This window comes from Pleurodeles waltl, chromosome 3_1 (assembly GCF_031143425.1).
Source record: "Pleurodeles waltl isolate 20211129_DDA chromosome 3_1, aPleWal1.hap1.20221129, whole genome shotgun sequence".
NCBI lineage: Eukaryota > Metazoa > Chordata > Amphibia > Caudata > Salamandridae > Pleurodeles > Pleurodeles waltl.
The window spans coordinates 927,588,518-927,611,976 of NC_090440.1; the positions used below are offsets into that span (position 1 = coordinate 927,588,518).

Below are 23,459 nucleotides of genomic sequence, written 5' to 3' on the forward strand. Positions count from 1 at the left end.
ACCCGCAGTGTATTCTAGGCAATGTGCAATCCCCACTATTCCAGGACGTGCAACCCAAACATCTGCTTGTTGCTTCCTAGCCCCACTTCCAAAGCACAACATAAGACGCTTCCCCAGGGTTTGCCCACTTAACGATAGCTCATGTACCTCCCTCACCCTTTATGCTTGTTGACATTCCACAGCTGATTTCTTTCAACACTGTATTACCCGCAGCCCCACCCACTCCTTTCTTTGTCGCCCGCATCCCAGCTCATCCTGCACCCACCACTCCTTTCAAAGCATACATAGAAAGCTCTGTGAGTAGGGAGGAGGTGGTTTATGCACTTCAGTGGCAGAATGCACATAAATAGCACAGACAAAAGTAATTCCCAGGTCCCAGCACATAAATGACCCGGTTCTTCCCAGAAGTGCGCAGACAATGTTTTAAATTCCACAGACAGCAATGTGTCTGACATAACAGGACCTGTCAGTGGCTGAGACACTAGTATACAACATTTTGCCTGCAGCCTATTGTCCACAATGAAAAACGCAGAACTTAAGATCCCTGCACGCTAAATGCTGTAAACTAAAAAGTCAGGACTGGAAGCCTGAGAACCGCTCAACTGTGTTGTAAGCTTTACTTTCAGTGTGTGCAAGCTGATTTTTCTTTCTTTTTTTACATAACACTTTTTAGAAGGCACGTTCACTCTGTCCCACTGGGCTCAGCCTACTGCATGTAGGTGTGTGCTTTTCTAATGAACATGACAGTGTTTACTTTTCACAGGGTGTATCTTCCTACTGCACATTGGCGTGTGCTTTTTCAAACACCGCAGTGTACATTACTGTATGTTTTTGCACAGTACATCTCTGCAGGTACTTTCTACTGCACATCACAGTGTGCATTCTAGGGATAAAGAATTCAGGTGTGCGCTCTTTACTCGGAGGACCTTCCAACTGCTCAGCGGTGTGTGCTTTTTCAAATGTACACCCCAGTGTACACTATGCACTTGGTGAAAGGCTAAATATTGTGCTACGTAACGTTTCATGAAACCAGTCTCTGTCATGATCATCTCTCCCTAACTGCATTCTCTTGTATTTTGCTGGCATGTTTGTATTTTGTTCTGTTCGTTGTTACTTCATTCTTTTTTGTTACTGTCTTTATTATTGTTATTGTTGATTCTTGTAAAAGAGTTCAACATGTGCCATAAAATGGATCGATTGTTAGGACAAGCCTACCAGAAGTTAAGTCATTGCAAAAGACCTATTGTCCAATGCCAAGGCACGAGTGATTTTAGAAATATTTGTATTTTCTCAAAAATTCTGTTCTCACATGTGGATGTTTGGTAAACAGAAAGACGGAAGGGAAAGAAATACAGGCGTGTTATAATAGAATATACTAATCATTTTCTAGCAAGTTTATGCTACTCATGCATGTTATTACCTACTAACACTAAAACACTGTACTTTGCCTGTTATAGCCAGACCTAAATTAAGAAAAATCACGAATCAATTAGAAAGGCAGTGCTGCTGTACTTGGACAGCCAAGGAGCAGGACGTGTTATTTAACCCTAAAACAAACGGACACCTCGGCTGAGTCTCAAGCGCTCCAATGGAGATCAATCAGAATGTGACTGCAACTAGCAGAGAACTGACTTTGGAGACCACATCGTTAGATGAACTGGGCCAGGGGGAGTAGATAGTGGCTGAATAGCAAAAGGGACAGGGTGATTCCTGTGTGGCACCATAGGTCGCTGGAAAGGCAGGGATAGAAAAAGGTCCCCTTAACACACCCTTTGGGTCCTACACGAAAGAAATGATCAGATCTACTTCAAAGCTGTGACAATTGTGCATATGTCTACCCATACTAAAACACCATCATTTTTGGCTTCAAGCGTTCTTTTTTCATCGTCCTCTCGTGCCCTCTGGTCAGCCAGTCTCTGGACGGTCGAAACTCTCGGAGTATGCTCCATGACCTTTGCAAGCAGGCTTTTCCCATCGCTTACACTAGACACTGGAACAAATATTGCTCCTCTTCAGGCAAATGCCAAAACATGGCTTGCTTTTTAATCAGCAAAGCACATGGTCATTCATTGCTTAGCTCTTACTGTTGTTATGTACCTTGTGGCGCCAAAAAGTAACATAACAGAGGCAGTGTGCTGAATTTCTAGCACCTGGCCCAGACGATAATGGAGAATGTTGTGGTCCATGGATGTGGACATGTATAGAAAAATATGCTCAGTAGGTCTCCTTCGGTCTCTCAGTTCAAGTATTTTTTTCTCCAATATCCATCATGACAGTTTTGGTGCCCTGGGAAGGAAAAAAAGCTACCCTGAAATTCACATAACATACGTCCTTTTTTAGTTGGTATTGCAGCCGATCAGTTACATTGGCTTCTGTGATGTTAGAAATGAAAGGCAGGGAACATATAGGTCTGAAATTGTGTGAATAAGAGCGACCTTTTTTAAATAATGGCAATACAATTGCTAGCTTAAGGATCGGTGGGCAGATGCCCTTCTGTAGGAGGGACTAGGTTATAATGCATAGATTTTATCCCAGGGCTTTAGTGGTGTTTATAAAGCATCGATCAGTCCTGGGATCTAAATATAAGCTGGAAGGTATCATTTTGATCCCCTCCTCCAATATGTCAGCACGTGATAACCTTTTGAACCTAAAAAATGGCAGGTAGGACCAGTGGGGTGCGTGGGTATAATAGTGGTATCTACAGAATAAAGAGAGGTTCTGGCATTGTAGTACTAGCATGTCTTTTCAGGATATTGTCTGATATAAAGAGTGCGTCCTAAATATAGTCAGCCAAAATATTGCCTCACTTGAGTTAATACAATGTCTACTACCAATCGTGGCGAGTTTCTGAAATTCAGCGGTGTAATAAATGTCTTTAGCTTGATAGTTTCTCTACCATCACCCCCATTCATGTGCTCCTGTTGGAGTCTGGAAGGCAGGCTTTGAGGCGTACATTGTCTCCACCAACGTGGAAGAGAATGAGAGCTTGCATTGCAAAGTGGTTCTTGCATAATTGCCCGCATATAAAAAGTATTGCCTTAATCAACCTTCAACTATACATCTTTCATACACCTCATCAGCTGTATTTCACCTGTGAACCATGTAGTCTTGCATTTTCTCATAGGTGCAACCTTATAAAAGAAGTGTTAAAGCTTGGGCGTTAGCTGCTTCATGACATCCATGGGTTCCCATGTAGCATCCATTTAGATAGTTACATTGGTAGATTTAGTGATATGGACTTTAGGTGTCTTCGTTTTAAAATCTCAGGATTGAAGGTACATTAATGTGCAGTACATTGTGGGATTTTGATTGGTTAGTGTAATGCTCTTGCAAAAGGGATTCAGCAAATGGTCTGACCAGAAGAAAGTTAATATGTGCACATTATTTAAAAGAATGTTGAAGTGTAGAACAAAGGGGTTACTTAGAGTGTATCAGATGTCCTGTTTGGTCTACTTAGATTGTGTCCGTAGGTGTACGCTCTAAATAGGGAGGATGTGACATCTGCCAGTTTTGGCTGATGTACTGCATCCACTCGACTCTTAAAAATCACCTAAGGTCTTAATTACAAGTTTTCTCAGGAGGGAGCGATATTTATCACACCTAATGAAATCAGGCACTGTAGTGTTTAAAATTTATTGTGTGTGACAAAAAGCACTAATTAGACGTTTTGTACTGAAAATGGGATATAACATGGGGATGTTGGTGTATGCCACACCAAATCTGCATGTTCCAGTAAATTTTCCCAGTAAAAGTCTGGCACTTACTTATGCCTACTAGCCCTAGTGGGGTATAGGTCATCTACCAGGACTTTCCAGCCATCTCTGTCCTGGAATTTTCTTTCAATCTGACTCCAGTTGTTCTTGGAGTCAGCATCAGTGCTTTGCCACAGGTGTTTCTTGGCCTTCCTTGTTTCCTGTTTATCTTGAGGGATCCAGGTCAGGGCTTGCCTGGTGGTGTTTCATGCAGGTTTGCAGAGGGTGTAACCTATCCAGCCCAGGCGACTTTTCATGATTTCCTCGTGAGCAGGAAGTTGGGAAGTCTGTTGCCTTAGTTTGTTGTTGCTAAAGGTGTTTGGTCAGCAGATGTGGAGGATTTTCCTCAAACAGGTGTTGATGAAGGTCTGGACTTTGTTGGTGGTGGTCACTGTTGTCCTCCAAGTTTCTGCTCCATACTGAAGGACTGAATTTACGGTGGCGTTAAAAAGCCTTATCTTGGTTTGCAGCGGCAGGTCCTTGAAACTCCAGATCTTCTTTAGCTGAATAAAGACAGCCCTTGCTTTGATGGTTCTTGCCTTGACGTCAGTGTTTGGGATGCCCTGATTGTCTATGATACTGCCTAGGTAGGTGAAGTCCTCAACCTCTTCCAGTGCATCGTCTGCAAGAGTGACTGCAGTTGTGCTGGCCATGTGAGCCTTCAGGAGCTTATTCTTTCCCTTTTAGATGTTAAGGCGAAGTTGTTCTGACGTGGCTGCCACATTGTTGGTTTTCTCTTGCATCTGCAGATGGGTATGGGAGAGTAGGGCCTGGTAGCCGAGCTGGGTCCAAGATGTCCATAGGATCCCATTTCTTCTCCTTGCTGTGGATGTCTTAATGATCCAGTCTATGGCCAGCAGGAAGAGAAAAGGTGAGAGCAAACAACCCTGGCAGAATCCTGTCCTCACTTGGAAGGCTTCAGTGAGTTGTTTTCCGTGGACTATCTTGTGGGTCATTCCCTTGTAAGAGTTCCTGATGATTCTTATGAGTCTACCTAGAACCATAGTACAGAGAAGTTTCCAAAGGGGTCTTCTGTCCATGCTGTGGAATGCCTTCTCATAGTTGATGAAGTTGATGCAGAGGTGGGAATTCCATTCCATCAAGGGCTCAATGATGATGCGCAGTGTTTCAATCTGGTCTGTGCAGGATCTATCTTTGCAGAAGCAAGCTTGCTGGTCTCGCAACTGAGTGTTGACATGTTCCTTCTTTCTGTACAGGATGACCCTGTTGAACACTTTGCCTCTGTAGTTCGCGCAGTTACTCATATCACCTTTTTGGCCATCTTGATGAGATATACCTCCTTCCAGTCTGATGGCACATTTCCTATTCCCAGATCCTTCCAAACATGGGGTAGAGCTTATCTACTATTGTTTCAATATCTGCTGCCTTCCCATTTCTTAGATGTTTGAGGGCTTACTGTATTTTTTATTTAGTTGGTCTGCTACAGTTGATTACCAAGTCCTTGTCAGCTGCCTATATGTCTGGTGGAGAGTGTGCCACAGGCTGATTTAGCAGTTCTTCAAAGTGTTCCACCCATCTTCGTTGTTGGCCTTCATTACCCATGACTGTCTTTCCAGCTTTGTCTTTTGGCTTGCTGTATCTGCTAGAGAGTTTCCTTGTTATGCCATAGAGTAATGTCAAGTTTCCATGGCTTGCTGCTTCCTGGGCTTCTGTGGCAAGACCATTGATGAATCTTCACTTGTCTACTCTTAAGCTTCTTTTTGCTTCCTTGTTGGTTTTGGTGTATTTGCCTTAAGCTTTCACTTTTTATGCTTTTGTTCGACTGGAGTTGACTGCAGCTTTCTTTACTTTTCTCTTTCTGATTTTGCAGAGAGTCTTGGTGGAGATCCATTCTTTAGGCAGGTGTTTTTGGGACCTTGAACCTCCTGTCAGGTTGATCTCACTGTTTCAGTGAACTTATCCCACTGACTTTCTATTGGGTCTCTGTAGTCCTTCAGTTCTTGCAGGACTTGAAACTTGTTACTGAGGGTGACTGAGTATTCACTTTGTGTCTGTGCATCTTTGAGGAGGTGTCTAACCAGTCTAGACGACGGCTTACCAGTACCACTCCCATCCAACATATAAATGAGTAGTTTGTGGGTGGTAAATATCTCACATTCAGAGCCCCTTAAAAATGTTTTGAATTTCTCCACCACCCAACAGCAAGCAAGAGCCTCACGCTCAGTTGTGGAATAGTTGGTTTCCAGCTATCTGAGTCAGCAAGAGGTGAATGCCACAGTCTGTTCTTTACCACCAGCCCACTGTGAAAGAATCACCCCTAACCCCACCTGACTGGCTTCCACAGTTAGGAAACGTTTTGCCTCAGAATCAAAAGGTGTAAGTGCTGGAGCTGAGGTGATAATTCTTTTTAATAGAGGAAAAAGCTTCATCACTCAAAGTGTTCCAAATATGCTTTGCACTTTTCTTGAGCAAGGCCTGCAGGGGATGGACTACAAAGACATATCCCTCAATAAACCTCAAATAATTGTCACTAAGCCCCAGCAACAAGGAAAGTGAGTCCTTATCCTTGGGTGGAGAAGTTCTAGAATGGCTTGAACCAGAGAACATTTTGGCTTGAATCCCTCAGCACTTATGTGATGTCCTAAATAGTCTAACTCCTGAACAAGACGTTTGCATTTGTCAACCCTAAGAATGTCTCCCAACTCTTAGAAGATATGCAGCACTTTCTCAAGAATGGTGATATGTTTCTTCACAGATTTTGCAAATGTTAGTACATTATCCTAAAAAGCCTGAGTCCTGGGTTATGATATCCATAAACCTCTGAAACACAATGGCAGCTGAAGCCAGGCCAAATGGAAGATGTAGAAAATTAAATGCCCCGAAATGCATGACAAAGGTGGCTAGCTAATAGGACTCCTTGGTGAGAGGAATCTGGTGGTATGCTGAGCTCAGGTCAATAAGCATGAAACATTTGGCTTTTCCAACTCTTGCCAACATATCTTGAATCATAGGGAGTGGGTGGCAATCAACCACTATGTTTTTGTTCAGGGTGCAAAGGTCCACATGCATCCTGAGCTCCCCAGATATTTTTTATAACAATAAAAATGGGACTGACCCCTTCTGTTGACTCTGTGGGGAAAATGCCCTTCTCACATACCAACTTTTGCAACAGCTTTATGAGGCCATTTCTCACATTCAGTGGAACAGGCCATATCTTATGGACAAATGGAACAGCACAAACCTTAAGTTTGAATTTATGTTCAAAACTTTTAATGGACCCTATCTCATCCTTCAACACCTCCAGAAATGTTGTGACAAAATCTGTGCGATGCATTCCAGTACCATTGCTAACAGCATTAGAAGGTGGTGTGGGATGAGTGACTACTAGGGAATGAAAAACAGTGAACAAGCAATTGTTCACCAAAGGCAGCTTTGTTCGTAGGTTGGGCACAAAAGAGTCAATAGCCACTATGGGTGTTTCTGCTCCAGGAATTAGCACAATACCTAACTTGGCTAGAACAATCCAGCCCAATGGATTTCTGTATTGACAGCAACATAAACTTTAGTAGTAGCACTTCTTCTCATTCATGTCACAGAATCTGAAAAGTAACCTGGAAGATTAATATATTGCTCTGCAAAAGCAGTGGGAGCTATATCAGGTTGTTCTAAAGCAACATTCCCACCCTAATGACAGAAGAAACAGACGTCAGATATAATGGTGATTAGGGCACCTTAATCAGCCATCATATTTTTGTTTTTGTAACTTCCAATGCAAACCTTGCATCATGGCTCTTTAACCTTATTAGTCAAGGTGGACACAGTTGATGTATTTTCTTGCTATTCCCCATGCATATTAAGAATAATATTTGATAGACCTGAAATACAGTCATCTGTGGGAACATCCAAAGGGATATCCACATTGCTACTCTTAATGATTGGTCTACCCCCCTATTTGCTAACATTTGGGAAATGGCCCATTTCTTTAACATTAAATGCAATGTTTGCCCAGTGCCGAAAAGCTTCTGTTATTACTCATGTGAGACCTAGGGCCACAACTGAAACAACAACCTTGATTTTTCTTTGCACATTTTTGTCAAACTTACTTCTGTTGGAAATTACATTAAAAGCAGATTCTGCAGAACACAAATGTACATTAAGCTGTGGAGTGGAAGGATGTTCAGACATGAGCTTACTAGAAACCACAGAGCATTCTATAGCTTAGGCCACATCAATAATGTCATCTAAGGAATGATCCCTAGAGCTGAGCAGTCACTCCTGAATATTTTTTTAAAAGCAAACAAAAACAAATTGGTCCCTCAAGTATGTGTCAAGAGATACACCAAAATTAAATATGAAACCAAGTAAATGTAAGGCAGAAATAAACTCGTCTACAGGCTAGCTGTTTCCTTTTAAAGAAATTAAATCTCTCTAAAAGGTCACTTGGTTATTCAGCAAATTATTATGCAAACAAGCAATTGCCTCCATGTACTCATTCCATCCTTCTCCATCACCAACAGGTGCTGTTACTATGGGGATATTGTCAAACACCTGCTGCCCTTCATGACCAAGATGGCTAAACAGCTGAGCTACTTTCATGTGGTGCAAACTTGATGGCATGAATAGCAACAACAAAGTTCTCAAATATACAACCCCATTGTTTCCAGGAAATGGGGATTTGCTTGGATTTTGTAAAAATGGAGATATTTGCACTGGATATTATCTAAATGCCATAGTAAATAAGTACAAGGGGTTAAACACTCAAATAACTAGAATATGTACAAGTAGACACTACTTTAAGGTTCCTAACTTTTCCTTGAATCACCCCTTCAAAATGAAAAATCCTACACACACTCAGACTTGAGAAGAATTAGGGTAACCAATAAAACAACTGATTTGAGGAAAGCATGAAGTCAATGGCTAATGAGAAATGAAAACACAGTCAGCTAATGAGAATGCTGGAAAATGAGCCAGTCGCTTAATAAGCTTGAAACAGACTGAAAGTGAGCCAATCGACGAGTCGGCTCTGGTTAAACGTGATCATGTAAGCAGTATTGAGTTCCACCATAGTTGCAGGTGTAAGTAAACCCACCAAGCGCAGCACTCCAGGAGTCTCTGCAAGACAGCCGCAGATGAGCTGTACAACTGCCGAACCAACACAGGACAGTGCAGCCTCTGCCCAGGTACAGGAATCTTCCACTGTAGTTAAGCACTGCCGCCGAACTGCCACCAGACAGCACAGCCTCTCCTGATGTACAAGGAGCTTAACGGCGCAACAGTAGCGCTACAAAAGTCAGCACATCCAAACACCTTGTGGCATATAAAACACCATCACGGTAAAGCTGTACCTCAGAAGAAGTGCTGGAAGGTTGCGGTTTTAACACAATGCTGCCACATACACAGAAGTTGTACTGCCCCATTAGTAGACCAGATGAAGTGCAGGAATGAGCCACAAAATGAACACAGGGCTCCAAAACACATTGATCCATTTTCAGCAGGGACAAATAACAAGGGCCACTGAAACCTGAGCAAAGATCTAATAATGCTCCCAAGTTTAATGTGTGCACAAAGGGCGTCCTCAGAGCTGCTGTTGCAAAATATCATAAAAAGGTGAACAATGGGCTCCAACAATTGTAAAACATCCTTTTTGCCAAATATGAAGAAAGTAGTCTATGCAGGAAAGTAGAAAAGCTGGTGACATTTATTTATGCAAAGGAGTCCTTGTTTGTAGCCTCTCACTCCCAGGAGTGCCTCAACCTACTGCTGAGACAGTTGTATAAAAACCCATTGGTAGTGACCACAAACATGGAATGCAGTACAAAAGAATTAACACCTTAACAAATACAAATCATGCATGCAATAACAGTGATCCCACTTATGAGCTCAAGAATGAACAACACTTAGCAACAGCTCACGTGCAGGCAAAGAAAGACCACTTATATACCTTGCGCAGAGAGCATGGGTACAAAGAGCATTAGCACAAGGGACCTCTGGAACTTCTTGGCAATGCAGACATGGTTGATGTGATTCTATGTGGAATGGTCTGGTTACACCCATGTTGTCTTGTGTATTCTTTTGTGTGGAAATGCACAACTACCTATAACCAGGCTGTTCAGAGCACAGAGATATGCAAATCTTTCACCATTGTCATTCATGTCGCCAAGGCCATGGTTGCCCATGACTTCTTTGTACCCAATGTTGTGCTTCCAATCTTGGCATTGAGGTCCCCCATCGGTGTGGTGATGTCTCTCTCAAGGAATTTCTCCGTGATGGACTCGAGTCTGTTGTAAAACTGTTCTTTTTCCTCTTCTTTGCTGTCATTTTGATGCTTTTTCTTTATGCAGAAGAACGCTGTGTTGAATCTGTGACCATGGGCTTCCTATCCAATCAGAGCTCTGTTGGCTGCTGGCATTAGCATCAGTGCAACTCTCTGAGTATGTAGGGCATTCTCTTCCTTGTGTCCACAATAAAGTAGCATTCCTCCTGGAGCCCACCTTTTCTGTCCAGTCTATGTCCATCTGGTCTCTCCAATGCCAAACAGGACAAATGTTGTATTCTTTCATCGCTGATGCCACTTGAGCTGTCTTGCCTGTCTCCTCCATGGCCCTCATGTTCCATGTCCCTATGGTGATGATCTTGGTTAAAAGCAAGTGGATCAGCTTTGTGGCTTCCAGTGATCTCTGTCTTTCACCACGAGGCATCATAGCTCTCTGTCAATCAATCAATCAATCAATTTGTAAAGCGCGCTACATACCCGTGAGGGTTTCAAGGCGCTGGGGGAGGAAAGGGGGAGGGTGCTGCTACTGCTTGAAGAGCCAAGTCTTGAGTAGTTTTCTGAAGGAAAGAAGGTCCTGGGTCTGTTGTAGATCCGGCGGGAGGGTGTTCCAGGTCTTGGCGGCGAGGTACGAGAATGATCTGCCGCCGGAGGATTTGCGTCGGATGTGGGGGATGGAGGCGAGGGCGAGGTTAGCGGAGCGGAGATGCCGGGTGGGGGTGTAGAAATTGAGTCTGTTGTTCAAGTATGATGGTCCGGTGTTGTGGAGTGCCTTGTGTGCGTGGGTGACGAGCTTGAAGGTGATCCTCTTGTTGACGGGGCGCCTGTGAAGGTCTCTTAGGTGGGGGGTGATGTGGCAGTGGCGAGGGATGTTGAGGATGAGTCGGGCGGAGGCGTTTTGGATGCATTGGAGGCATTGGAGGAGTTTGGATGAGATAACAGCGTAGAGGGCGTTGCCATAGTCGAGTCTGCTGCTGACGAGGGCCTGGGTTACTGTTTTTCTTGTTTCTGTTGGGATCCATTTGTAAACTCTGCGAAGCATGCGGAGGGAGTTGTAGCAGGAGGAGGAGATGGCGCTGACCTGCTTTGACATGGAGAGTGAGGAGTCGAGAGTGAAGCTGAAGTTTTGTGCGCTGTCGGTGGGTGTTGGTTGGGGGACCCAGCGTGGACGGCCACCATGAGTTGTCCCAGGTGGAGGGGGTGTGCCCAAGGATGAGGACCTCTGTTTTGTCCGAGTTCAGTTTTAGCCGGCTGTCTCTCATCCAGTCGGCGATGGCTTTTAGTCCCTCGTGGAGGTTGGTTTTGGCGGTGTGCGGGTCCTTGGTGAGGGAGAGGATGAGTTGGGTGTCGTCGGTACAGGAGATAATGTTGAGGTTGTGCTGACGGGCCACTTGTGCGAGGGGGGCCATGTGGATGTTGAACAGCGTCGGGCCGAGGGATGAGCCCTGGGGTACGCCGCAGATGATGTTGAAGGCTTTGGATTGGTACAGGGGGAGGCAGACTCTTTGGGTTCTGCCGGCGAGGAAGGATGCTGTCCATTCGAGGGCCTGGTCCTGGTTTCCTGATGCGTGGAGGCGGGATTTTAGGGTGTGGTGACATACGTATCAAAGGCGGCTGATAGGTCTAGGAGGATGAGAGCTGATATTTCTCCATTGTCGAGGTGGCTTCTGATGTCATCTGTGGTAGCGAGGAGGGCGGTTTCGGTGCTGTGGTTGCATCTGAAGCCGGACTGGGAGGGGTCGAGGATGTTGTTATCTTTGAGGTACCGAGTGAGCTGAGTGTTGATGATTTTCTCGATGACCTTCGCCGGGAAAGGGAGCAGAGAGATGGGCCGGAAGTTTTTCAGGTCCTTGGGGTCTGCCTTTGGTTTCTTGAGAAGGGCCTTGATTTCGGCGTGTTTCCAGCTGTCCGGGAATCTTGCAGTTTTGAAGGAGATGTTGATGGCTTTCCGTAGATGTGGTGTGATGGCCGTGTCTTCTTTGTTGAAGATGTGGTGTGGGCAGGGGTCTGATGGTGATCCGGAGTGGATGGAGTTCATGGTCTTGCGGGTTTCGTCGTTGCTGATGTTGGTCCAGGAAGTCAGTTGGCTGGATCGGGTGGAGTTCGTGGTGGGTGGGGTAGGCGCGTCCGGAGTGTGAGGGGAGTTGAAGCTGTCGTGGATGTCTGTGATTTTTTGGTGGAAGGTGGTTGCTAGGGCGTCGCATAGTTCTTGGGAGGGGGTGATGTCATTGACGGTGGCGTTTGGGTTGGAGAGTTCTTTTACGATGCTGAAAAGTTCTTTGCAGTCGTGGGTGTTGTTTTCTAGGCGGGTTTTGAAGGAGGATCTTTTTGCTAGGCTGATGAGTTGGTGGTGTTTGCGTGTGGGATCCTTGAGTGCGTGTGGTTGTCTGGAGTGCGTTAGAGTAGCCATATTTGCTTGAGTTTTCGGCAGTGCGTTTAGAGGCTTGGACGTCATCGGTGAACCAGGTGGCTTTTTTGTTGATGTGGTTGTTGGAGGCTTTTCTGAGTGGAGCAAGGCGGTCAGCGCAGTTGGTGATCCGTAGCTTGAGGTTGTGTGCCGCGATGTCAGGGTCGGTGGGGTTGACGGGCGGTTTCTGGGCTAGGGCGTTGGTTAGTTGAAGTTCAGTGACTTTGCCCCATCGGTGGCATGGTGGTTGTTCGGTGAGGTGGAGTTCTGTCTGTTTCTTTAAGGTGAAGTGGATGCAGTGGTGGTCGGTCCAGTAGAGTTCGGTGGTATGGTTGAAGGTGACGTGGTTGCTTGTGGAGAAGATGGGGTCAAGGGTGTGCCCGGCTGTGTGGGTGGGTGTGTTGACGAGCTGTGTGAAGCCGAGGTTGGTGAGGTTTTCAGTCAGGGTGGTGGTGTAGGTGTCATTGTTGTTTTCGAGGTGAAAGTTCAGGTCCCCGGGGAAGGATGTAATCCGTGGAGGTGAGTGCGTGGGTGCTGGCCAGGTCGGCGATGGCAATGCTGAAAGGTGCCCTGGGTCCTGGGGGTGTATAGATGAGTGTTCCTCTGAGCGTGGTGTTGGGGTTGGTGCGGACTAGGAAGTGAAGGACTTTGGCAGTGCTGAAGGAGTCGTCCAGGGTGATTTTGACTTTGAGGGTGGCTTTTTAGACGATGGCTATGCCTCCTCCGGTTCTGTTGGTGCGGTCTCGGCGAGCGACTTTGTATCCGTTCGGGATGGCTATGGCGATGTCGGGTGCTGAGGACTCGTTCCACCAAGTTTCGGTTAGAAAGGCCACGTCGGGGGAGGTGGAGTCGAGCAGGTCCCAGACTTCAATGGTGTGCTTGCGTGCTGAGCGGGTGTTGAGGAGTATGCAACGGAGGTGGTTGGTCTTGATCCTGGGAGGTTTGTGGGCTCTGTTGCAGGTGAAGCAGCAGTTGTGGCAGGAGAAGGGTCCGTGCGTGCTGTTTGGCGAGGCCTGGAAGCAGGTGGTGTCTCGGCTGGTGTTGAGTGCGCGGAGGGTGTCGGCGTTTTAGCGAATGTTGACGGGGTGGCTGTTGCCAGGGCCAGGGGTTCTGGCGCTGTGCGCGGTCCAGGCGTGGACGGGCGCAGACAGGCTTGCCTTCGACACACCTTCGGCGCGCCAGCTGCGTGGCCACGCCTGCCATAAGAGGAGTGGAGGGTGGGAGTGGCAGCTGGGAGGCGGGAAGGCTAGTCGAATGCGAAGGCTGGGGGGGTGGGGCCGCAGGGGATGCAGCGGCGGGGAAAAGGCAAGGAAAAAAAGGCAATCTAAAATGGGGGGAGGTGGGAGAGGCCGCAGGGGACACAGCAGCGGGGAAAGGGAGAAAAAAGGAGTGGAGGTGGCGCGGAGTGGGGAGCGACCTGCTTGCGGAAGCAGGGTCAAAGGTTGCTCTGTGAAGGAGATTCATCTCTCCCCAAGGCTGTGATGTCTTTTGGTTGACATTTATGTAGCTAATACGTTCTTAACATTGTGGGTTAGCTAACCCCACACATAACCCTCCTCCTTTTGCAGCTGGGCTCCGGACCGGCCATGGCAGAGGTGAAACGTCTGGTGGGTTAACCTGAAATTTAAGATGCTCAAAATGACAGATTAAAATGTTTAAAATATCAGTTTGAAACAAAATTCAAAGTTGGATATTTTGGGACCTGTCAACAGTCTAGATTCCACATGTATTCAACATATCTGCAAGTGGGTAAGCTCTTTTTCCAGAGAAATAAAAAATTAAGGGGTATATTTACTATGATTTCGAGCCATTTGATCACCAAAGTATGTAAAATCTATTTGTACTTATTTACTTTCCAGCGCAAAACAAGTTAAATCACTTAAAAGTAATGCAAAGCAGTGCATAGCACTGCTTTACATTACTTAGCGCCAAGTGGGTGTTCCTTGAGCATGTAGGGACAATCCCATGCAACTACCCAAGGTTTTTTACGGAAATCCTTATTTAGTTTTAAAAAAAGGAAACACGCAAAAGGGCTGTGTATCACAAAATCACATCCATTCCAACCAGGCACTACCACAGAGAAATACTTTTATTTCTCCTTTCTCTTCCGGCTTTGTATGCATGCTGCACAGTACAGCACACATACAAAATGGTAAAAGCTTTAAAGTGTGTCCAGGCATAGTATTTTGTCCTGGAAGGCTTACTTTCCAGTACAAAACCTATGTTAGAGTCACGCAGATACCCTTGCACTATGGCTTAAAAGTGTGTGCGTGGTGCACAGCAGGAGATTTCTGTGCCGTGCACAGTAAAGAGAGGAGAGTGCCATATTTCTGTACATATTGCACTCTTCTGCTCTCTCCTTCTCGCCAGCTCAGTATATTTCGCTGCTGCACTGTGCTGTGACAGATTGGTAAATATGGCCCATCTATTAAAGAGGGAGTGGAAAGGTGGTATAGTTTGACCTTTAACCATGATGTACAAGAAATATAGTGACCCTTACCAAACATAAAAATAAAAATGAAAGTCATGTCAGGAGTCAGGATCTTGAAGGGACTCTGCCTGTGGCATATTCCATTTATTTGGTTACAGAGCTTCTGTGTCACAATATGCCTTTAAAGTACATTATGTAGGACTATCTTGTAAATTATGCAAAGTAAATTGAGTTGATGCATGCTGGGAGACAAAGCCAAGTGGCTGCAGTAAGGACACAATCACGGGTGGAGTCTAGAAGACCTGAATGCAACCTCTGTCACTGTCCAGGAGTACAAAAGCTTGTACTTTGGGGTGTGGGTTGGGAGAAAGGACTTCATTCTTCATAGGAGACTTATGTGCTGCCATGACTCCTGAATTTCCTTTCCACTTTCCATATCATTTTTAATTAAAAGCCAGGGAGTGATCTACCATCCCAGGGACTTAGCCCTGGTAGACAGGGAGAGGGCAACATAATTCCATTGCATGTTATTGCAGTAGTAAGTAAAATCTTTATTCGGATATAATAATAGCCACAAAAGGCATACTAGTAAAAACATACAGGCAAATCAACGAGACCATACATAAGTTCAAGATACTAAAATTCACGCAAGATAAAGAGGCATAAAAAATATAAATAACACTTACAGGTCCTCCCCTATGTGCAATTCAAAGAAACACCTATCACATGAAATGTAAAAACATATAAAATATTAAAAACAATTACAGGTCCTCGCCTACGAACAAATAATCCCGACTGTTTTAAAACAGCATCCTTTTACACTAGACCACCGCTCCTTTAAAAAAATGTTCCACGGAGCTACAAACCTCCTAATCATTTAACTGGCGAAGAAAAAGCAAAGCAGCCCTGCAATTGGTAAAGCTATAATTTCGTAACAGAGGTACCAGGTGCAATTTTCTTAGAGGCGCACAGTATTTACAGAAGAACATAAAATGTAGCAGTGCTTGTGGGGAGTGCTCATCACAGGGGCAGATACAGATAGTGCTGGAGGACTGTCTTTGAGGAAAGGACAGTAACCATTGAAGGGACCCTAGTCTGAAGCGGGTTAAAAGCAATCTCTCATACACATTATGTACAAACAATAAATAAGGGGCTGGGCCTGGGCACATTTGTACCATACAGTGATCTTTGACAGTTACCTTGACCACTTCATTTGATTCACAAGTCACCCGCCTAAACTCAAGGCAGCGGTCACATATCCAAGTTATGTCTTTTTTGGTAATCAAATGCGGATTTTCAAACAAATGTGGGCAACCCACTTCATTCAGAAGTACTTTGATGCATTTCAGCCATGGGATTGAACAAGTGGGATCACTAAGAAGGCAATCCTGAATTATCAGCTGTTGAGGGCAGCTTCTTTATAAAGCCAAATTGCACACCACAGCTCCAACGGGGCAACGCTATTTCTATCCTGTAAGTATTCAAGACCCAATTCCTGGTGGACAGAAAAATGGGGAGTAGAGGGCAGGACACCCAACAACCGGCGACAGAATCGATTTTCCTCTACCTGAAGGTTCCCAACATCTTTATACCCCCACAACCCCATGCCATAGGTCACAGCTGGCAGACATTTTCTCTTATAAACCTCCAATATGGGGGCAACTGGCGTCCACCCTATATTGGTGGCCAGGGAGTGGGTAATACCCACTGTACGCACTATGTGTAAAACCCTGTTTTTTAAGCAGGGACACCAACTACATGCTCCATCAAATTCTAGCCCCAGATACAAGAAGGAATCTACTTTTGTTAAAGTTCGTTCTCCTATCCGCATAGGCCACATCTTGGTATTAATGTGTTATTGTTATTAACCCAACACTATATTCAGGGTTAGCGTTTGAGTCTGTTGAGGGGGTACACTAAGTTTCGGTCAGATTAAGTTTGAAACAGACTGCTGTCCTCTTCATTTGGTCTGATTGGATAACATCTACCTGATATCTTTTGAGGCGTATGTCAGGGGCAACAATAAACATGTTGTAGAGATGGAGATGAAAAAAGGATATATGTTCATGGCATGAGATAATGAGAGGATGGGTTTTCACAACAGTAATAGACAATTTGTATAGAAAGTCCAAGGACCTCATGTATAGTTTGGTGGACTGGATAGTCTGTAAAACGTAGTGGGTGTCCGGGCTGCAAAACATGTAATTTTTTCATTATATTTAGAGTCAAAATGGGCCATATTTCCATCTGCAGTGCATACGCTAGGCTCACCGGCAGAACCATTTGACCGGCAGCCCATCTGACATTGGGCATTGGTCAGTACACCTCAGACTGTTCACCCTATTTAGGGCAGACATTCTGACATACACTTTTCCTGTTCGTGACTGCCAGGAGGAAAATCCTGGCAGCACTAAACAGGAAATCCAAGCAATGACCTCCGACATGCTGGGAGAAAGCTCAGAGCATGTTGGGAATATTTATATTTTATTTTTCAATTACAAACTACTAACTTTGGAGTCTGTTTCTGAAAAACAAAAAAATACTTTGCTGAGTGGTCACATTAAACATGGTGCCTGCTTAGCAAAACTTCAGTGCTTTCATCAGAGCTGCCACAGCAACGGTTCTGCAAATGGCACATAATTGCCCGCTTGTATGGTAAAGATCTCCAACTATGGGCATCAGTCTTCTGCTAGATCAGAAGACTACATCCTTCCGTTCACCTGGTAAGCTGGTGGATGACCGCCATACTATAAACAAACATCGGCAAAGCCAATAGGTCCCGCCCATGCAAGAGCTATTGGCTTTACCAATGTGTTTTAACCATGTTGTACACTAGTACTGATGCAGTTCAACATGGCTAAACGCTAGTGACATAGAGGAGAGTGGTGTGTAGTTTCTTACAGTGGAATGGCGAAGAGTGGAGAAGAGTGTTGTAGAGTGGAGTGGCAGAGTGTTGTGTATTGAGTGGCATAGTATAGAGTTGTGTAGAGTGGCATACTCTGAAGTAGCATAGATTATAGTGGACTGGTGTAGAGTGCATTGAAGTAGAGTGTTGGAGAGTATAGAGGCGTAGAGTGCAGTGGCATTGAATTCAGCGACGTAAAATGCTGCATCTTAGAATGCAGTGGCATAGATTAGAGTGGTGCATAGTAGAGTGCAGTGGTGGAGAGTGCAGCTGCGCAGAGTGGAGCAGAGTGGCATAGAGTGAAGTGGCACAGAGTGGTGCTGAGTGGAGTGGTTTAAAGTTGAGTGATGCAGAGGCGCAGAGTACAGTCAAGTGGCATAGAGTGCAGTGGCATAAGTAGAGTTAGATGGCTTAGAGTGGTGCAGAGAAGTGTGGCATAGAGTGGTGCAGAGTTGAGTATAGTGCTGTATAGTGCAGTTGCATAGAGTGCAGTGGCATAGAGTGGTGCAGAGTTCAGTAGCACAAAGTGGTGCAGAGTACAGTAGAGTGCCATAGAATGCAGTGGCATAGAATGCAGTGGTGTAGAATGGAGTAGCATAGAGTGGAGTAGTGCAGAGTAGAGTGGCAAAGAGTTCAGTGGCGGAGAGTGCACTGTTGCAGAGTAGTGCCAAAGTGCAGTGGTGTAGAGTGGGGTAGAGTGACATAGAGAGCAGTGGCGTAGAGTACAATGATGCAGAGTATAGTGCAGTGGCCTATAGTGCAGTGACATAGAGGGCAAATGTACAGAGTGCGTTAGCGTATAGTGCAATGATTAAGAGTAGAGTGGCGTAGAGTGCAGTGACAGAGTGGAGTGCCGCAGAGTAGAGTGCAGTGGCATAGTGTAGATTGTTTCAGAGTAGAGTGAAGTGGCATAAAGTGGAATGGTGCAGGGTAGAGTGCAGTTGCATAGAGTGGCATAGAGGGTAATGGGGTAGAGTAAAGTAGTGTAGAGTGCAGTGGCATGGAACACAGTTGTGCAGAATAGATTAGAATGACGTACAGTGGATTGGCATAGAGTGCAGGGCCATAGGGTTAAGTGTTACAAAGTAAAGTGCATTGAGGTAGACTGTATTGGCATAGAGTGCAAAGGCGTAGGGTGCAGTAGCATAGAGTGGAGGTGTGCAAAGTAGATTGGTGTGGCCTAGACTGGGGTGGTGTATAGTGCAGTGGCAGAGTGCAGTGGTGTAGAGTAGAGTGGGGAAGAGTGCATGGGCATAGAGTAGAATGGTACAGGGTAGAGTAGAGAGGTAGAGTGCAGTAGTGTAGAGGGGAGTAGTGCAGAGTGCAGTGTAGGGGTGTAAAGTGGAGTGATACAGAGTAGAGTGTAGTGGCGTGGAGTGGAGCAGCGTAGAGTGCAGTGGTGTATAGTGGAGTATTCATGGTTGACAGCACATTGCCATTACAGACAACACACTTTAATTGAAATGACCATAACATTTGCTCAGACATACAGTTTTATTAATAAAACTATACAGTGCACAGACGGAAATGTGTGGAAATTGCATCACCTAGCGTAATGATTTGTTTTGATCACATTAAAGTATTTGTTTCCAACACACTTCAGAAATAACAAAAAATTTGCTTTCCAATTCTGATATTGTCTGCAATACTTATTTAAATGTTGTGTCCTAGAAAATAAACTCTTTCCTACCCCCAGTATTCAGCAAGATTGTCACATAAATCCTCTCACTTTGAAGTTAGAGAAAGAAAAGTAAACAAGTGCTCTTGGAAGACAGAACCTGACATGTGACCTTGGTCTTTGAATGCACAGCAAATGTAATATAGATAAGAACAAGGTTTACAGGCCTGTTTACAGAAAGCAAGCACTCAGAAGAATGATGTAAATAACAAATAAAATCAGTAAATGGAAAGCAATAAATGAGTTACAAACCACAAAGCCAATGGCAAGCAACGGGCAGAATGCATTTCTTGGTCAGCTCTCTCAATGCCCCAAAGATGTCTTTAGCAAACCAGACAGCTGCACTGTCTGGTAGGCTACGACCTAATGAGGGGCTACGTTTCTAAATGTATGTGCAGTCGCGGCTTGCTTCACTAATAAGGAGGAGGGCGGGTGTGGCACGCAGGGAGGTGCTGGGGCAGGAGCACGTCTAAAAATTAATTAAAAAATAATAATAAAATAAAAACTTGCCTCGCTCCTCGCCGCACCTCGTCCCTCCTAACCTCCATCTCACTGCAGGCAGGCGCAGGCTCCCAGCCTGCCTTGCGGCCAATACAGACGTTGTTCAGAGCAGTGTCAGGATTGGCTGGGAGTCTGTGCAGGCTCTCTCCAGCCCAACACTGTGCCGGGCTGGAGAGAGCCTACTGTGCATGTGTGTTTGGCTGGCCCGAGATGGCCGGCCAAACACACATGTGCTCTGAGGGGAGTACCTCCACGGCCCCACTCCTTTCACCATGAAGGCTTGCATCTTCTACTGCTGATGGGGGGGGGGGTGGCGCTCCTCCACCCTAATGGAGGAGCCGCCCCTGTGCACTTGTTATATGATAGTTTATTTCCCTTTAAGGGTTCAATTGTGTCACAGTTTAACAATAATGAATAAACTGCTCAGTACATTTTCATGTTTAGTATATGTATTTAGCCAATAATAAGTTATACTTGTCTCTCTCCAGTTTCCACATTTAGCTAGTAAATTGTGAACAAAGAAAGAAGACCAAGCAATAAAAGAAGAATCACGTGGAACCAGTTTCTTCTTAATGGACTTGCATGACCGTGCTCAGAAGAAGATGACATTTTTAACGATCAAGTACATTGGCCAGCCTCGTGAGATAACTGACATGCCCTACTTCGTAATGTTCCAAAGTCGAACTGTACACCTAATGCCTCTGTTTGTTGATCTATCCTTCTAATAATATACAGTTATTTTACAATCCACGTTTGCTTTTACCAATCATTCATGAAATGCGTTCGCAACATAACAAATTGTACTGTTTGGACAGTGAGGATCTGAAAATATAAAAAGAAAATGTCAATAGTCAACATCATATTCAAAACCTTGAATTGTCCTATTCTTGGGTCCGTTACTATACTTTCAATTGAATGTAGATCTAAATGTCAGTCTAAAAAAATATAGTATGTTTATTGGGAGGGGTGTTCTTGGCAGTTAACAATTCATATTTACATAGTTTTCATGCTTTTATTCTTTATCAGTCATATTCATTAATGTACTTGCAAGTGAAACACTGGTGTTGCAGAAAATAGCGTCTGCACCCATATTATCTGTACAAATATACAAGTGAAAAGCCCACCAGAGGCGAGTAACTTTCCTCTGTTGTGTGGATCCTGAATTGGAAGATATGTATGTACATAAAAACATACACCGAAAAATAGGCAGGGGTAGGCATTTCGACTACAAATGGACACAAATTTGGTGGGTTTTAAAGGAAGAAGCAATAGGAACGTGCACTCCTATGTTCCTGTTCTGTGAATAATCCCTAGCACAGAGGTGGAACTGTCTGGCGTATGACTAAGAAACTACGAAAGCCATTTAGCACAGTGATATGTCTGATAGGACGATATAGGCGCTGGATTGTGCCAGTATGTCTTCACTCAATTAATTAGAATCAGCTCCAACATGTATGTGTCAGGCATAGTGATGAAACACAAGGCTATTAATCCTTACAGTTTTCTCAGAGCCCTGAGGCATTCAGGGTGCCCCTGGGAGATACATGTACACAAAAAAGTACATCTAAATCGTTGACATTGTTAGCGGTTTCCTTAAACTCTGGCCTGCACTGGTGCTCATGGACCTGTGTTCGACACTCGTGCTGTAGCCAATCCTCCAGTCTCTTAATGGTGGTGCTAGTGAATGCATTTAAAACTCTTCTGGTGGTAAAAAAAAAATCTAAATTATTGCGAAAAAAAAAAAAGTTTCAGTAAACGTTGTAGTTTCATATTGTTGACTGCAGAACTATTGTGCTTAATTGTATCAAATGTTTATGCATAGGCTGTTGTAATGTAATATACATACGATTTGAAACTGCAAATTGTTAAAGCTTATGTTTTTTAGAAATATTGTTACAGAACTCAGAGCGTTAGCAAGGTTCAGAGAGCACCACAGACAAATGACAATGGCATACCTGGGTTATAGTAAGATCTGCAACAATACTTATGCTGAACCTTTGAGGGCTCTGAAGCCTCGGGGCCTTGTCTGCGCTATAAAAATAAATCACAAAAATAAATAAATAATATGTTGACTTTTAACTTCCCACGGCAAAGTATCCATAAAGGAGCATATTGTTTAACCTCTTAGCTGCTGGGCCTTTTCCCCCCCAGTGCTGAGCCCTTCTTTTTTGGCTATTTGGGGTAGTTTGCGCTTAGGCCTTCATAACTCTTTGTCCACATAAGCTATCCGCGCCAAATTTGCGTCCTTTTTTTCCAACATCCTAGGGATTCTAAAGGTACCCAGAGTTTCTGGGCTCCCCTGGAGAAGATCAAGAAATTAGCCAAAATACACATAAAATTTTGTTTTTTTCAAAAAAATTGGGAAAAGGGCTGCCGAAGAAGGCTTGTGTTTTTTTCCCTGAAAATGGCATAAAAAAAAAAGTTTGTGATGGTAAAATCACCATCTTACCAGCTTTCAGGAACAGGTAGACTTGAATCAGAAAACCACATTTTTAAACACAATTTTGGCATTTTACTGGGACATACCCCATTTTTACTATTTTTGGTGCTTTCAGCCTCCTTCCAGTTAGTGACAGGAATGGGTGGGAAACCAATACTGGATCCTGGAAAGCTAAGCATTTCTAAAAAGTAGACAAAATTCCGAATTCAGCAAGGGGTCATTTGTGTAGATCCTACAAGGTTTTCCTACAGAAAATAACAGCAGAAAAAAAAATATTGAAATTGAGCTAAATAAACAGCCATTTCTCTCAGCGTTTTACTCTGTAACTTTTTCCTGCAATGTCAGATTTTTTAAAGCAATATACTGTTACGTGTGCTGGACTCTTCTGGTTGCAGGGATACATATGGCTTGTAGGTTCATCAAGATCCCTAGGTACCCAGAGCCAATAAATGAGCTGCACCTTGCAATGGGTTTTCATTCTATACCGGGTATACAGCAATTCATTTGCTGAAATATGAAGAGTGAAAAATAGGTATCAAGAAAACCTTTGTTTTTCCAAAATGGGCATAAGATAAGGTATTGAGCCGCAGTGGTTATTTGCCCATCTCTGAATTCCGGGGTGCCCCATCTAGCATGTGAATTACAGGCCATTTCTCAAATAGACGTCTTTTTTACACACTGGCTTAAATTTGGAAAGAAAAAATGTAGAGAAAGACAAGGGGCAATAACACTTGTTGTGCTATTCTGTGTTCCCCCAAGTCTCCCGATAAAAATGGTACCTCACTTTTCTGGGTAGGCCTAACGCACGCAACAGGAAAGACAACATGGACACATCACATTTTTACATTGAAATCTGATGTGTTTTTTGCAAAGTGCCTAGCTGTAGATATTGGCCTCTAGCTCAGCCTGCACCTAGGGAAACCTACATAACCTGCACATTTTTTTAAACTAGACACCTAGGGGAATCCAGGATGGGCTGACTTGTGGGGCTCTGATCAGGTTCTGTTACCCAGAATCCTTTGCAAACCTCAAAATGTGGCCCAAAAAACAAGTTTTTCGCATATTTCGGTGACAGAAAGTTCTGGAATCTGAGAGGAGCCACAAATTTCCTTC

General features: G+C 44.4%; 1 protein-coding gene across 1 annotated transcript in view; it reads left to right on the forward strand.

Annotated features, from left to right (window-relative positions):
- Positions 1-21,639, forward strand: part of RHCE (Rh blood group CcEe antigens) — a 194,833-nt gene extending 173,194 nt beyond the window's left edge. The window contains exon 10 of the mRNA XM_069223925.1: positions 20,395-21,639. Within this exon, the coding sequence (XP_069080026.1) occupies positions 20,395-20,421 (27 nt within the window). The 3' untranslated portion in view covers positions 20,422-21,639. The remainder of the gene's footprint in view (positions 1-20,394) is intronic.
- Positions 21,640-23,459: the final 1,820 nt, after the last annotated feature.